Raw genomic sequence first — 15,782 nt, 5'->3', positions numbered from 1 at the left:
AGCTCCCTACATTGGCATAGGAAAATCTAATTACTGCTGGGAAAAAAAACCACAAAGTGGGTTTCCCGCGAGCCAAACAGGGGTATTGAAACCTTGAGCTGGTTGGGATACCGACTTGACATGGTCTATCTCAACCCAACCTCCCATCTCGGCAACAGAAGAACATGCTTTCAAATTTGGGTGTCTGCATTTTCATAGAGATATTTCTTTTTGCCACTTGTCTGCATACAATTTTAAAGAATTAAGCTTATCCATGGAAGTCGGTCGCTTTGACCGAAAAAGTGGGTATCCGCTCCAGTCTTCCACCTTTGGCTTACTCTTTGAACGCGTACCGGGGAGCCGACACGTGTCCTCCTAAAGCCCCGATGGCCTCAATTTTACTCAACAATGTCATTATTTTTAGGGCTCAGAATATGGTAAAGTGTCACTAAATTCAAGACGTCTGGGACTGCTTTTATCCAATTTCTTAAGGGATCTTTTTTAATTCCCTAGATTTCATGAAACCCATTTGTTAATTTGGTGTATTTGCCTTTGGGTGCTTTCTCATTAGGCCTCAGAATCTGGTGTTCACAGCTATGGTGTCGGTGAAATCGGAGGTTCATGGGACTTTGATTTACCCAATATTTTGTTATTTTGAGGGCTTTTTGAAAATATCCCAAATTTCATAAAACCCACTAGTTTGATTTCGGATTTATATATTGGGGTGGCGTTGAAATGACCTCAGGTGGGCCATTCCAAAACGAATAAGAGCAATTGGATAAAGATAGCTTGCTTCATCTGGATCAGAGTCAATCGGAGTCATTGCCCCATTCCCACAACGTCTCTTTTCCCATACGGTATTTCAAATATTCCATATTGTTTTCTCACTTCTTAATTTATTATTAATCGATTCATTAATTTATTTATTTTTGCAGAGACTGGGAATGGGGCACATGTAGACTTCCCCTTTTTCCTTCTTTAAATATGGGTTTCTTATGCTTCTGAAGAATGATCTGTTCCTGGATTTTGTAAATCTGGGTCTCTCCTCGATTGTTGGGCTTCTAGTGTATCTTATTAGTGTAAGTCACTCTCTGTGATTTGGATTTGTGATCACTATTGATACATTGGTTATGTGTTTCGAAAGCCTAGTGAAGAAATTGTGCTGATTTGATATGCTTTTCTGCAGATGTATTTGATATTCTCAGCTGGGTGCTACTGTTACTTTCTAATTTTGATTTAGTCCCTTTACCTCATAAACTAGTCTTTCTGGTTGAATGTGGGGATGCAAGTGGCTCTACTTATATTATATGTCTAGTTGGTATTATAGTTCCTACTTTTATGGAAGTTCATGCTTATGCCAAAGTTGGTGTCATGTCTAGTTGGTAACTATTTCGAAAACAATTCTAACAAATTATTCTCTTGAAAACCTAAAATGTTTTTAACTTATTTTTAATATTTTAAATATGATTTTTTTTAAAAATTTATATCTAATGTTTTATTTTTATTTATTTTACGTGTTTGCATAATTATTTTTTAAAACAATTCTCAGAAAATAAGTGAAAACAATTGAAAGATGTTTTCTAAAAATACTATATTTTTTGTTCTTAAGAATAGAAAACAGAAAATAGTTTTTGGTTGTCAAACGTATTTTTCGTATTTTTCTTCTGGATAATAAAAAGTTGTTCTAAAAAACAATTACAAAAACAGTAACTTATTTTCTATTTTCTTTGAGCAGTGGCTTTAGCTACTTCCTTTTCTTTTCTTCAGTCTTCTCAAGGATCAAGTATTTCAGTCCCATTACTGCTTGCCATTTCTCCTATTCTTTGGGAATGCTAATGTTTTTATGTCATTCCAAAATTTAAATTGAACTGCTAATTTGAAGAAACATTACTATTTCAAGCCTATTGTGATTCTTTTCCTCTATGACATTTGATCACTGCTGACTCATGTAAGTCTCGTTTGAGATAATTACCTACTTTTTGCTTTAGTGGAAAGTTGAAGCTGAAGCAAAAGTCATAATTTTTAAAGGGTAATATTGGTATTGTAAAAGTTTTATTAAACATAAAAGAACCTCTTGCATAAGTTAAAATAAAGGTTCTACAAGAAGCATAATTTTCCTGGCTTCCATATTAAGCTTTTTTTTTTTAAGTCATAAGCTCTCTGAACTAAATTAACAAATGGTGTATAGAAGCTCTTGTTGAACTTAAGAAAAAACTTTTGACTTCTCAAAAATCAATCCAAATAAGGCTGTAGAGTTGTATAGATAAGTTGTGTTAGAGGTTATGAATCGATTTTTTATTTTTGAAATTCTTACTATTTTTGTTACAGCTCTTCTTTTTTCCAGAGGTTGAATGATTTTACCTTGCTTCAGGCTTCCCTCCAATAAAAAATAAGAAGTAAATAAAAAATTGGGGTTAAGTTGTTGTCATACTGTTCATTAGAGGAGGATGGGCCCTGCTTTTTTGGTTTTCTTTTCCTTTCTTTATTATAGATATTTCCTTATATTTAGGACATTCTTGCTTCAAATCTTTTTTCCTTTTTATATGTTGCAATGCTGTTCTTGTGTGTTTCTTTATAAAAAAGTTCCCTTTTGTATGGTCTGGTGCAGATTGAAATTGCATTCTTGTCCTTTGTGCTGTAACAATATTCTTGTTGCATTCTTCCAGGACTAGAAGAAGCAATGGACAATTCATGTATCAATGGGGAAATATTTGAGATCCCTTCAACAGTGAGTGTAGCATCTGTATTATTATACGTGACCTCTTATATGTTAAGGTAATTTTTTATGTTCTCATCCTGTAGCATCTTTAGTTAACGTCTCTCCCTTTTTTTCATGTCGTATCAGGTGGGGCATATATCAAGCAATTCTTACCTCTTTGAAAGACACAGATATCAAAGAAAGGATGTGGTAAGATTAATTTTGCATTATTTATTTAGAGAGATGAACCGTATGAGGGGTGTGTATCAGTGGTTGATAGTGCATGAGAGTTTATCACAGATTATTATCACTGTTAGAAAGAATGGTGTGAGATGGATTTTGCTACTGGCATTTTTGACAATGATATTGTGGTTTCATTTCATTCTTATTTGAAAGCTTGGTTTTCCATGTCTAATATAGACCCTCTTATCAGGCTTCCTGTCCTGCCATGAGGATCACAGGTCTTCAAGCTGAACATCCTAGATTTTATTTGTCAATGGATGACATTTTTGCCCATTTTTTGACCTTGACTTCATATATAAGACATCGATTTATTAGGTTCATTGGTAAGTTCTTTACGTTGTATATCTTTGTGCATGTCTTTGGTGATATGGATTCTTGACATCACTGCCTATAATTTTGTTTTTGAATGTCCATAGTACAAAGGATGTTATATCTATTTCACCTGGACTTCGTTGTCATACACTGAAGTTCATTTCTTATCGTTATTTTTAGAAAATGATGGCTGCAATTAGGAATGATGTTCTTGTTGCAGAAAATCTTGTAACAAGAGATGTCAATAAATACTCTGAGGATCCAGTGATGATTTCTTGTGGACAACACTCAAGTCGTTTTAGCTGCAATGAAGTCTGTGAAAGAAGAGCCTTTGACCTGAAGGAAGAATCTCATGTAAATATAAGATCCCAAATTGCAGGAAGCAATTACAGTTATCAGAGCACCTCCTTTCTTTTTCAAGGGTATTAATCCTCCTCCTGTTAAGCTCCTCTATGACACTTGTTGGACAATCAATTTTCCTAAAAACTTACGCTTGTAGGATTTGAATCCACAATATATATCATTCTCTCTAACACTCTCTCCTCAGGTCTGGCTGCATGTCTACATGTGGAGAGGCACATAGACCCATAGGGCATGAATTGGGGTAAATAGACACAGTAAAATTTGAATGAGATGTTCGACATGTAATTTTCCTAAAAGCTTAAGCTTGTAGGATTCGAGCCCCACAATATATGTCATTCTCTCTAGCAATACTGTATTATAAAGATTCAGCCATGCATGTATAAATTGAATTCAAGCTTTGCTCTCGTTATTAGTTCAAAATCCTTACTGTGGGCCTAGAGTTGTATTCTTAAATTAAATAAATGAATGATGTTTTTGACTAATCTATTTTGCTTCCTTATTTCATTTTATCTTGTTAAATTATCAACTACCAGTGCCTTAGTCTCAATTATTCAGGTTTTTAGGAGGTGTGTATCATAACTGAGCATTGCAGCTACTTGATCACTTCACTGGCCATGATTTGTGTTGGAATTTTGTTATTTCGTCCTGTTCCACAAATTATCTTTATTCTTATTTATCTTGTAGTTTCTTCATCTGGGTGTAGGTTGCTGCTCCCATTCTTTGGTATGAGACTTGCCTGGAGGTTGGCATGGGCCTCTTCGAGATATTCTTTCTGTTTTGTGAGATGCATGCAAATTCGAGTTCGTAGGTAAAGAGACTAGGTTTTAACTTTGCAAAAGGTTGGGTCAAACTGTAAAACGGTGTCTCTCGGGTTATTGTTAGAGTTGATATCTTTCCTTCTCAATCAGTGTTATTAATTGTATTTGTGAAATCATTATTGTGTGGTTTGGTTCTCATATAACAATTGTTTCTCATTTTGGCATCTTCAGCATTATATCTCGAGTACAGACAACTCTGCATGGTTCTTCTGATGATATTGGATGGTTGCAGTGCACTCCTGGGGTGGCTCCTGTGGAGGATGGTACAGCAAGATTCCTGGAACTACTTCGAGAGATAAGGTGCCAATTTAATTTGGTATCCATTTTCCCATGTTAAATTTAACCGTGGAATTTTATTTTGTTAGTTATGGTGATGATAGTGTTTTATCTTTAGGATTCCCTTGCTACATATCAAGTTCATAAAGCCTTCTCTTAAGTAGAACCTAGATTGGGTCATTCTTGGATTTTTTTTCTGGAAGTGTATATCTCTGAGATAAGTTTAGGCTGGATCTTACTGAGATATCATAAGGTAATAATTCTGTCTTTTCCTTTTTCTTTCTTTCTTTCTTTCTTCTTCTTCTTCTTTTTTGGTTCCTTGTATAAGATTGTGAGAAGCTTGTCTATGATTTTATTGGATGGCATGTCTAACATGGTCCTGCAAAAAAATTCATGTTAAGAGAAACCTAGGATGTCTGTCTGAGGCAATATTACATGAAAAGGATCTCCACACCCACACTCTTGTCATATTGTGTTGACACTGGTATGTCAGTGAAGTTGAAGAGTACCACAGGTTTGAGGTAGAAAAAAACAGAAGACAACACTCTACCAGCTTCTACTCTGACTTTGTTGTACTTAATGATTGAAACAATGACGAGCCCTTTTGGGATTGATTTTGAGAGGGCTAGAAGCGCTTTCTGATGCTTGCAAGCACTTCCTTATAGAAATTAGGTGTTTGGCAAACATTTGAAAATCACTTTTAAAAATCTGGAGAATCACTTGAAGTGATTCCTAGACAATCATTTGGTAGATGCTTCTTCCAAGAATCACTTTTTAATCGTATTACACATTGCTAAAGACACAATTACTTGGCAGATGCTTCTTCCAAAACTCACCTTTTTATCATATAACACATTGCCAAAAGCACTATGAAAAACACTTATTTTTGAAAATTTAGAGTGCGTTGGTAGTGATTTTGGAAAGTGTTTTTGGTATTTCTAACACTTGAAAATTTTTATTTTTCAAGTATTAAAAATGCTAGAAATACTTATGAAAATCTTTGCCAAACGCACTCTTATATCCAAGCCCTATGCAATTCTTTGTAAAAGCTTTTGCAGTGGAAGCTCTACTCAAAAAAGTGTTATGGACCAAAAGTGCTTTTACTATAATTACTCCCAAACAGACTTTAAATCTCTTGCATGGAGGCTATGTCTGTGTTGCCCTTTCCTAGATGTCTTGATTAAAACAGAACAGTTGGATTGGATTGGATCTTAGTTATTATTATGAAAATTCATTATGATGTCATATCAAATTCCTTCTATTTCATTGATAACTTGCTTACTTAAATGTGTATGCTTGAATGGTCACTAGATCTGTTTTTCACCATTGAAATTATCCTCTGTTCTTTACCTTGTTGACCATTTGTTTATAAGTTTAATCACCTGCACTTTGTGTTGTTTTGCTCTTTAGGAATGGAAAGCACACGCTCCCAAACTCATATGTCTATCTACTAATTCCAGGTATAAAAAAGATACTTTTATTCTGGAATTCTGAACTTGTTTTTTGGTTTGTATGCCAATGTTTGCATTTGGAATGTAACTGCTTGTATTTTAAATTCTCATTTGTCAGGCCTTTTTGGCAATCATGGTCCATTGTATTTTGTGAACACTAAGAAGTTCTTTTCAAAGATGGGTCTAGCTTGCCATATTGCCAAAATTCACAGTGAGGTAAACAAAAATTTCTCCATAAGTTTATTCGAGTAAGATTCACCATGGAATGATATACTTCCTCATACCCAACAATGGCAGATTTGCTCTTGCGATCTGCTTTTTTTACTTTATTTTTTGCAATTCTCTTGCTTTACAATAGTTAATGCCATAACTTTATGAAGGCATCTGTAGAGCATAATGCTTGGGAACTGAAGCAATACATTGAAGAACTTTACTGGGGATCTGGAAAGTGTGTGATCTTGCTTGGGCACAGCAAGGGTGGGGTTGATGCAGCAGCTGCATTATCTATGTACTGGTCTGACTTAAAGGACAAAGTTGCTGGATTAGCTTTGGTGCAGAGCCCATACGGTGGAACCCCCTTAGCTTCTGATATTCTTCGTGAAGGCCAGATTGCTGACAGGGAAACCCGGAGGATCTTGGAGTTTTTGATATGCAAGTTAATTAAGGTAACTTTTTTCTTTGCCCAAGACTGGTTGACTTGGTTTTTGTGGGAGAACACATGTATTTAAGGCCTGGAAAACTCAAACTTCTATGTAGGTTAACTTACAGCTCATCTAGACTCGGGGAAATTGCTCAATATCAAATGCCAATTAATATATCCTTACTGTGTGGACTCCAGAACTGATAAATAATTTTATCTGAAAATTTAAGAAGAGCTAATCAAGAACAGTAAGTTGTGCTGCTTACAGAAATAGCTCAGATTCTCATGGGCTACTGATTAAGTTGAAATTATTCATCTCAATTTCATTAACACGGATCTTAGAGGAAAAGAAGGGTCAGGGTTGTGCTTACATGTCTGTTGTCTTGGGATTATAACACCTTGTATCCATATTGGGATGACACATTTGTTGGTTAATCAAAAAATGCCAACCTTCTCAACTCAGATTTTCAAACCAACGGCTTAAAAATTTTATCACCTTCATTCCAGCTAGGGAGGGATATATTATGACTATTTGTTGTCACGAGGTTCCTCCCAAAGCTTTCTTTTTGTTTCCTAGTGTCATGTCTTCAAATATTTTTTGGGTCACACTGCACACTTATATTTCCCACCTTGTGAATATTTCAGTGGTTTATTGTAGGGTGACATTCAGGCATTGGAGGACCTCACATACGAGAAGAGGAGGGAGTTCATAATGAATCACAAGCTCCCTGAATGCATCCCTCTTATCTCCTTTCACTCTGAAGCAAGTGTGGCTCCAAGCGTCCTTGCCACAATGTCCCACGTAGCTCATGCAGAACTTCCCTTGCTCCCCCTTCCCAGATTTGGTAGCAAAGAGTCTGATGTTCAAGGATGCAAGGTGCCTGTAGTAATTCCTATATCCGCTGTCCTGTCTCTTTGTGCACTTCACCTTCAACTCAGGTATGGGGAGAAGAGTGATGGGTTAGTGACATGTCGTGATGCTGAAGTTCCAGGCTCAGTTGTTGTCAAACCAGATCTGAAGCTCGACCATGCCTGGATGGTTTACTTTTCAGGGAAGAAGGATCTTAGTGAGCCTGATGCTTGTGAAATGAGCGAGGCTCTTTTGACTCTGCTTGTGGAGCTGGGGAAGACAAAGAAAGAACAGAGGAGAGAATGAGGAAGTAGTAATTCACACACTTCAAAAAGACTTTTTGGTTTGAATAGAAAAAGTCAAAATACTTTGTTTTTTCTATTCAATTAAAAGTAACTTATTAACATTCATCAACATAATTAAACTAAACTTATTGATAACAAATTTACTTTAATTATATTAGTTAATATCAACAAAATATTTTTAACTGAATATAAAAAGTTAGATGACATTTGTTTTTTGAAAAAAAACAAATGTCATCTAAGTCCGTTTTATCTTTTTGGACGCACCTGCACTTGCCAACTTCAAAAAGCTTGCTTCTAATGCTCCCTTTATTGTCCTTACTTCAAAGTTTTGCCAAGAACAATAATATTTTATTACACTTTCTATAGCTAGCATTGGTAAAGCTTCTTTTGATCTTGTATTTTCAGTAACGTCCAATTCAGAATTGAACTTGCTTCCCAAAAGAAGCTAGTGAACTAAGGAGGATTGAACCAAACTCAAAGCATATGCAAAACTGGGTCGGTTTTTATTTTTTATTTTTTATACAACTCGATAAAATCCTAAGGTTATGTTTGGTTCTTAAAATGGTTGAAGGAAAATGTGAGGGAAAGAAAATAGTGAAGGATAACAAAAAATAAATTTGAAGTCAAATTATTTTATATACTATTTTAAAAAAAATTTCGCGTATTTAACCTTTTTATATATATTAAAATTAAATAATCCTAAAATATATAAGCTTTTTATTAATTTTAATTATATAAACCAAATGTGAGAAAATTGTTTTTTAAAGTACCTTTTTCAACCAAACACAATGACTTAAAACTCATCTACCCATTATTGTCTAGCCATTGTTGTGCAAACTGTTAGGGAAACTTCCAATCATAAATTGTGATTACTATTCTGCATTGTGCTTCTCTCTGTAGGTCCTTGATGGGCCTTGAAGAAGGCCCAACTTTGAAGTGCATTATTACAGAAGGGATACTTCTGGTGAAAAATACTGGGAAAACACTAAAGCCTCTTTTGATTAAAAACCAGAATAGGGTGAAGTTTTGGTTATGTTCATGGGCCAGACGCTGAAGCCATCAATGAGGGCCCCATCATGTTCAAGCCTCATAAAATGCTCAGATCATCAAGTTTCTCCATTTGGTTTAGTTTTATAGGCCCCCCAAATCACAAGAATAATGAATGGGGAGTGTGAAAAGATGTTTCCAAATCATCAATTCATTGGACATACTAGAGTGGTTGTGTTTTTCACATGATCATAGAAAAATGAATGGGCCCATATGCTCATTCATGTATGTTAAAGCCCATCCGATGCCTTGTTCCCCCCGTCAGCACAATAAATTCTAGTAGGCCCAAAGTGTCCCCAGCCCATTAACTAAGCCGCTTCCATTTCAATGCTCTATCACAAAAATAGCCAACTGCCCTACAATATCATTCAATAAATAATGGCCTAAAGATGAACTTAGCCTTGTTCTAGGCAAAATGGCAAATAAGATTCACCCTCTTCAAGCCTTTCAAGGTATAGGCTATATTAAATTAGGGTTAGGGTTGAGCATGATACCCAATCCAAAAATCCGGGTTTCTATCTCATGAGTGAATTACGATGAATACGACTTCATTATAACACATATTAAATTTTCTTAAGTTATGTTTGGTTATCAAAAATTGAAAAACAGAGCATACGAAGAAAAAACATGATTCGATTTTGACTTCAATGTTTTTATATCTAATTCATGACAACATTATTTTGATAAAAATTGTACAACGAATCTTTAATTTTTTTTTTTATTATCATTTAGTACTTGCCTCTATTATTTAGACAAAATACTGTCAAACGCCGATAATAAGAAATTGAAAGAAACCTAACAAATTGAAGGAAATCAAGAAAGTGAGGCATAAGTGAATAAGAAAAAGCCTTTCCATTTTTTAAACCTTTGAGATGAAACATAGTGAGTTGTCTCTTTGTTCCCACTATGGATTCTTTTACTTCCCATTCTCCATCATAATAAAATAGGAAGAAAAAAAAAATTCAAGATCCAAACAAGCACTAAGCTATTTGGAATAAAAGAAACAACTGTGTAGTCTGGTAACCTATGATGTGGGTGTGGACTGTGGACTGGCATTACATGGTCTTCAATATTCCAAAAACCGGTACAATTATAATAATAATAATGCAAGCCAAGCCAATGAGTGAATGAAGAAGATAGCTGGTGAATTAAATGCTGAAAACCAGAGCCATGATTTTCTTCTTTATCTTATGGTATCAAGAACCTAGGTAGCAATACGTCCTTTTCTGAAAAACTATGAAGATAAACCCACAGTAGAACAGTGCCTGTATTAATACCTTTTGTGAGGGCTTGACAGCTTTTGAGTATGGGTGGTGGTACATCTACTGAATCTGGATAAAGGAGAAGAACCATTGTACATTTGTTCATTACATTCTCAAGAAAATAACAAAATGCTCAAAGAATATCCCATGCCCTAATGTCCAATCATCCATTCTAAATCCTGACTAACTCTTTTTCAACCAAAATGATAGTCTTTTTTTTTTGAAACTGCTTCCAAGGCCTTCCTCCCCACCCCAACCCAAACCAGTAGATACCAAGTATATATCTGATGCCATCTTGTGATTCTGTAACTATTGAGCCTGAGAATACTGATGGAAGAAATATAAGTATGGGAGTTACACTTCCCTTTCAAAATGGATGATTTTACAGCTAGCTCTAGTAATTAGTAGCCCATCTTTGAAGAAGTCTAGTTTTTACAGTACAATTGGAAGGCCAGAAGAGGGAAAATGTGTAGAGAGAAGAGCAACCAAAAGCAGCCCTGCAGTGCAACAAATATGTTAGGTTCTGTGAAGAGGGGGTGTGGTGTGTAGTAAAGCAGTACTGCCCTCTAATTTAATTTAACAGTACTTACCAAAACAAACTGTAAGTATCGCTATTGAATGTGAAGGTGACACTTCTGAATTTAACAGAGGGTTTATCTTCTTTCTTATCCCAAAAGAATGTGAAGAATTTGAGATGGGGGAGATGGAGATGAGGGTTCATCTTCAACTCTTATGGTAGTTGAATCTGGTCTTAAAACATGGGTTTTGCTTTGGGCTTCTGTGTATCCATTCAGCATCCCCAGAATTCATTGGAATAGTACTCACCCAATACTTGCTTTGACCCACTAGTGCTTCTGGCTTAGTGCAAAAGAAAACAAATGGGGACCAAATGGAAGTGGATTGGATTCAGATGACATTAACTAGACCCTTTTTTGCTTGAATTTGGCCCTTTTCATAGTTTTGGAAGTTTGACAGAGTGGTTTAGTTTTGTAAAACAGCAAAAAGGGGAAAAATACTCAAAACTCAACATGAAACAAAAGCCTCAAAAGCCCAGTTTCTGCAGAGTAGTTCATATCAATACATATATAAATGGGTTTTCTTCCTTTTAGTATTGTGGGATTAATCAACCAAAAATATTCTCATCATTCACAAAAAACCACACACAAGAATATTGATCTTCTTGTCATATGCATATCATAGAATAAATATCTGCAAAAGGACCAAGAATACAGAAGGAAAAAATCGGAAGTTTCCTGACAATTAAACAGGGAAGAAAGCAAGGATGAAATGTAGGATTGGATCCACCCCATGTCTCCAAAGCCCACAATGATTAAAAGCAGACTTCTTGGTTCCAAGAGTCTGATTAATCAGGTTGAGTTCATGCTAAAGTCCAGTGATTAAGGACCCAATGTGACCCACCATTGTAGCCATTTGTCAACCATAGGTTACTAATCTGTGGCCGTGGAATGTAGTTGTATTATTCTAGGTCCCAAGTACGGACATATTCCAAAATGGACCGGAATGAATTTAATTATTATGGACCAAGATATCGCTCTCAACAGCTCAGTGTACAGGTACATTTCAACTTATTCTCAACACCCTTTAGGTGAATATGGAACAACATCTTGTAACCCAGATTTTATGATTACACCATTTCTTGGGAAATTTGAGTGCTAAATTGGATTTGTCTTCACCTTTCCATTCCATGGCTCCAGCCTCCAGACTATTTAGTCTTGAAAAAGAAGATCATAATCCAGTTTTACAACCATGCAAAGGGCCCCCTTGATGACATTTGAAGTGATGTTGTGTGTCCTTAATTTAGAGGTAGGGTGCCTCTGAAAGCAAATTCAAGTAAAGGGTAGTCATGACTTCTTATGTTATGTCCTTGCCCCCGCCCGCCCGCCCCCCTCCCTCTTCTCTTAGTAAGAAAAACTCAAATGTAAATTCTTCTCTTTTTTTTTTCGTTTTTTTTCTTGAAATCAGGGATGTGGGTTTTCCACAAAAATGGACTGTAGTTAATGTATTTGTGAAATTAAAATTAAATTAAATTATCCTTCACAATGGGTTATTGATGAAGTCCAGTTTGGGGGAGCTGTGGTGCTGGGACAAAACAATAAAGACTTGGTGGTACGAGTTATGAAGCATGGTGACGCGCTATAACCCCCGAATGTCTCTGTCTTGCACTTTCAGAGAAAAGCAAAATTAACTAATACTATTTTTTGGTCAAAAGGCTTTCATCTTTCACCAGACTTAATCAATTAATATCCTAATTTCTTACAAAATTAAAAAAGAAAAAAAAAAGTGTCACTGAACATATTAATGAAAATGTAGCATGCCCTTTAGCAGATAAAAGGGAAGACTCAATTTAAGAGCATAATAATGGGAATGGGGAATAGGGATCAATGCTTCATACCCATGAAGAGGGATAATAAAATCCATGAGGAGAGGAAAGTTAACTAATAGAAGAAGAAGAGGAGGAGAGGTTTGTGAAATGGGAATAGTGAGTGAAAGCAGGCAAGAGGCAGCCGCACCCACATGGAGGAAACTGGAAGGGGTTGGTGAGGGAGTGTTTGGGTTTGGAGCATGATTTACATGGCATGAACACTGTGCAGGATAGACAGGTGTGAAAATGGACAAAGAAAGAAATTTAATTAAGGGGGGTGGGGAAGTGGTAGGAGTGTAGGAGGAGTAGTACGAAAGTGAGGAGAGAGGAGATGAGATGAAACTTGAAAGCACCGAGGACAGAGAGACCCCATAGACGGCTGTGATGTTGGGTAGTGGGCAGAGGAACCGTGGGGAGATTTTGTATGGGGCGTGGTGAGACCCTTTGGGTTCTGAGTGCGTCTCTTAGGGATTTCTATCGTGGCCAATACGTGTGTGAGTGTTATGGGCTGCTTCATTCATTAATAAATGATGGCCAAAAGGCCAGGTCGGTTGTGAGGGTCCCTTTGTAAGGGCACGTTTCCCTTGATTTCTATCTGCTTCTCTCCTCCCTTCTGCGACCCCCCTCTCTCTCTCTCTCTCTCTCGCAAGCACACGTATACATTTACTGAGCGTACCATCACTCATCGGTCTTCTTCTTTGATCTCTCTCTATATATATACACTGAGCCTTGTAGGCTAGCTACATCTGCAGCTTACTCTGTAGCTCTCCTTATCCTCATTATTATTATTATCTCTCTCTCTCTGTAGTGTGAGGAATCAAGATATCGACCAACTCTACAGACTACAGTGTGCTATACTGAGACAAAGCACAGGGACTTATCGAGGAAAAACCAAAACTTTGTTTCTGTTTGCTGCGGGTTTAACAGCAAAGCAAATCAAGCTTCTGGGGACATCGCCATTAGCAATGGCAGAGCAAGCATACTCAGAAACGGAGTGTTGCAGTAACTCTTCATCTTCACCATCCTCATCCGGAATACAGAACCCACCAGCTAAAAGGTCCAAAACGTCGGACCCAGATCAGGAGAGACCCAAAAGAGGAAGAGATAGCAGCAAGCACCCAGTGTACAGAGGGGTCCGAATGCGGACTTGGGGCAAATGGGTGTCTGAAATTCGCGAGCCTCGCAAAAAATCTCGGATATGGCTGGGCACTTTCTCCACCCCCGAAATGGCCGCTCGTGCCCACGACGTTGCCGCCTTGAGCATCAAAGGCAACTCCGCCATTCTTAACTTCCCAGAACTCGCCTCCTCCTTGCCTCGCCCCGCCTCCTCCTCCCCACGAGACGTCCAAGCCGCCGCTGCAAAAGCTGCTTCAATGGAGCACCTCAACCCATCATCATCATCATCATCATCATCATCATCTTCATCATCATTACCATCACCATCACCATCACCATCACCATCACCATCTTCATCATCATCATCAATGGCCATAACATCGTCATCTTCCATGTCCTCCCTGATATCGACCTCAGACGCGTCGACCCCAGAGGAACTGGGCGAGATTGTGGAGCTACCAAGTCTAGGAACGAGTTTCGAAACGCCCGAGTCAGGCAACGACTTCGTTTTCGTTGACTCGGTGGATGGGTGGCTCTATCCTCCCCCGTGGTTGCACACAGCTGATGATTGTGGCTACTTTTCCGAACACTTGCCAATAACAGATACTCTGATTCCAACCAGCTTCGAAGCTTTGTTGTGGGAATATTAATGCCAGATAATGGTGTGTGCTTTTTTCCCCCTTTTGGGGTTTTTAACTCTTCTTTATCTATGTTTTCATTTTAATGTCAGCCCCCCTTTACAATTTTCATTTTGGAGGGCTCAATACCTGCTTTCAGTCTATGAAATATTCCTCTTCTCAATGATCACAACTGTACAGTTTGATAATAGAGGAAGGAGGATGAAACCTCTGATAAACCCCAGTTCTTGTAGCCACAAATTTGATAAACCTCTCTCCTTCTCTCTCTCTCTCAGATTTTGCCATTGTTTGTTATTTTTACTTTCTGAATAATGAAGACTAGCTAAAAAGGTACTTCTCAGTTCTGATCTTTAGATTTCATCTCTCTCTCCTCCATAAAATGGAAGAGGTCAAACCCAATATCTGTCCTTTTCTCTCTCTCTCTCTACTCTCCATTATTTTCACATTGTCGTTCCTTTTTTTTAGCATCATATTCATATATACATATGTTTCTTTTGGAGCCTTGCTTGAATTTAAGAAGTTCATTTCCAATTCTCTTAGACAATTTTAAGTTTTGCTAAATTGAGATGTGATGGTAGGATTCTATCACAAAAATGTTTAGGTTTGTGTGGTTGATGTTAAGACAGAAGAATATTATGCTTTTGACAAAAGTCTCCAAACATATCACATATTCGAAGGATGTGATATCGGTTTTTTTGGATATCAATTGATTTTCAAATAAAATAATAATAATAGAAAACCCGATATAAGAATTGGGTTTGTAATTTGGAGGTAGGAAACAAGAAATCGAGCATGGCTAATGCATGAAAAAGGGCGAAAGAAGCCAAAGTGGTTTATGGGCATAATTGCTATAGATATTTGAACAATCACATTGTTTTTAGTATTTACACTATGCAACAAATTTCATACAATCATGCAAGATGGTTGGTTCATATATGGACCACCGAATTTATTCCTATGCATTAATAATGATATCTTCAACCAATAGGTTCATGACTCATGTCACAAATATGGAGTTCAAAAATTATTTTTTATTTGTCATTTTCTCATATTTTAATGCTCAAATTGGAAACAATTATGAATCCTACTTTTCATGAAATTTTATGAGGGAGGTAGTTACCTATTTTGTGGTAATTCAAGTGATTAAATCTTTGTGTATTTGTGTATATTCCACTGTTGGTTAGAAGGGCTTATTCCTTGGAAAGTGGCCTTTCAACTACCACTCAGCAAAGAAATTAATCATAAACTATGGATGGAGACTCAACATTGCATTTGCATTTGCAATTTAAAGCATAAAAAGGGTATCTGTTAAAATTTAGCTAAAGTCCATTTTCTTAATGTGAACATGGCTCTATTAACATTAGGGTTTTGAGGGGTTGTTTGGATTCCATTAATCCTTGT

At 36.8% G+C, this 15,782-nt stretch overlaps 2 protein-coding genes across 7 annotated transcripts; both read left to right on the top strand.

Annotated features, from left to right (window-relative positions):
* Positions 1-422: 422 nt before the first annotated feature.
* Positions 423-8,040, top strand: LOC100247423 (uncharacterized). Of its 6 annotated transcripts, none has more exons than XM_019222987.1 (13): positions 423-836; positions 915-1,058; positions 2,646-2,707; positions 2,825-2,887; positions 3,111-3,243; positions 3,453-3,654; positions 3,780-3,836; positions 4,299-4,403; positions 4,585-4,713; positions 6,100-6,149; positions 6,259-6,356; positions 6,521-6,805; positions 7,439-8,040. In XM_019222987.1, exons 3-13 carry the CDS (start codon positions 2,660-2,662, stop codon positions 7,934-7,936), a joined length of 1,668 nt encoding a protein of 555 aa, XP_019078532.1. In that variant the 5' UTR covers positions 423-836; positions 915-1,058; positions 2,646-2,659; the 3' UTR covers positions 7,937-8,040. The 6 variants fall into 6 exon arrangements, with proteins under 6 accessions (XP_019078532.1, XP_059596661.1, XP_019078535.1 ...); XM_059740678.1 differs by having other exon boundaries at positions 2,588-2,707; XM_019222990.2 differs by having other exon boundaries at positions 7,426-7,590.
* Positions 8,041-13,181: 5,141 nt separating this feature from the next.
* On the top strand, positions 13,182-14,721 carry LOC100252531 (dehydration-responsive element-binding protein 3). The gene has a single exon (XM_002280519.5). It carries the CDS (start codon positions 13,593-13,595, stop codon positions 14,391-14,393), a length of 801 nt encoding a protein of 266 aa, XP_002280555.2. The 5' UTR covers positions 13,182-13,592; the 3' UTR covers positions 14,394-14,721.
* The last annotated feature ends 1,061 nt before the right edge of the window (positions 14,722-15,782 follow it).

Source organism: Vitis vinifera, chromosome 11 (assembly GCF_030704535.1).
Source record: "Vitis vinifera cultivar Pinot Noir 40024 chromosome 11, ASM3070453v1".
Lineage (NCBI taxonomy): Eukaryota > Viridiplantae > Streptophyta > Magnoliopsida > Vitales > Vitaceae > Vitis > Vitis vinifera.
This window is presented reverse-complemented; position numbering and strand designations above follow the sequence as displayed.

What these genes read in the sequence shown, in the direction of transcription:
- LOC100247423 (XM_019222987.1), top strand. Translation starts at nt 2,660, where the DNA reads ATGGACAATTCATGTATCAATGGGGAAATATTTGAGATCCCTTCAACA. An exon ending in GATATCAAAGAAAGGATGTG is followed by an intron (nt 2,888 to 3,110) that starts GTAAGATTAATT and finishes CCCTCTTATCAG; the next exon opens with GCTTCCTGTCCTGCCATGAG. An exon ending in ACCTCCTTTCTTTTTCAAGG is followed by an intron (nt 3,655 to 3,779) that starts GTATTAATCCTC and finishes CTCTCTCCTCAG; the next exon opens with GTCTGGCTGCATGTCTACAT.
- LOC100252531 (XM_002280519.5), top strand. Translation starts at nt 13,593, where the DNA reads ATGGCAGAGCAAGCATACTCAGAAACGGAGTGTTGCAGTAACTCTTCA.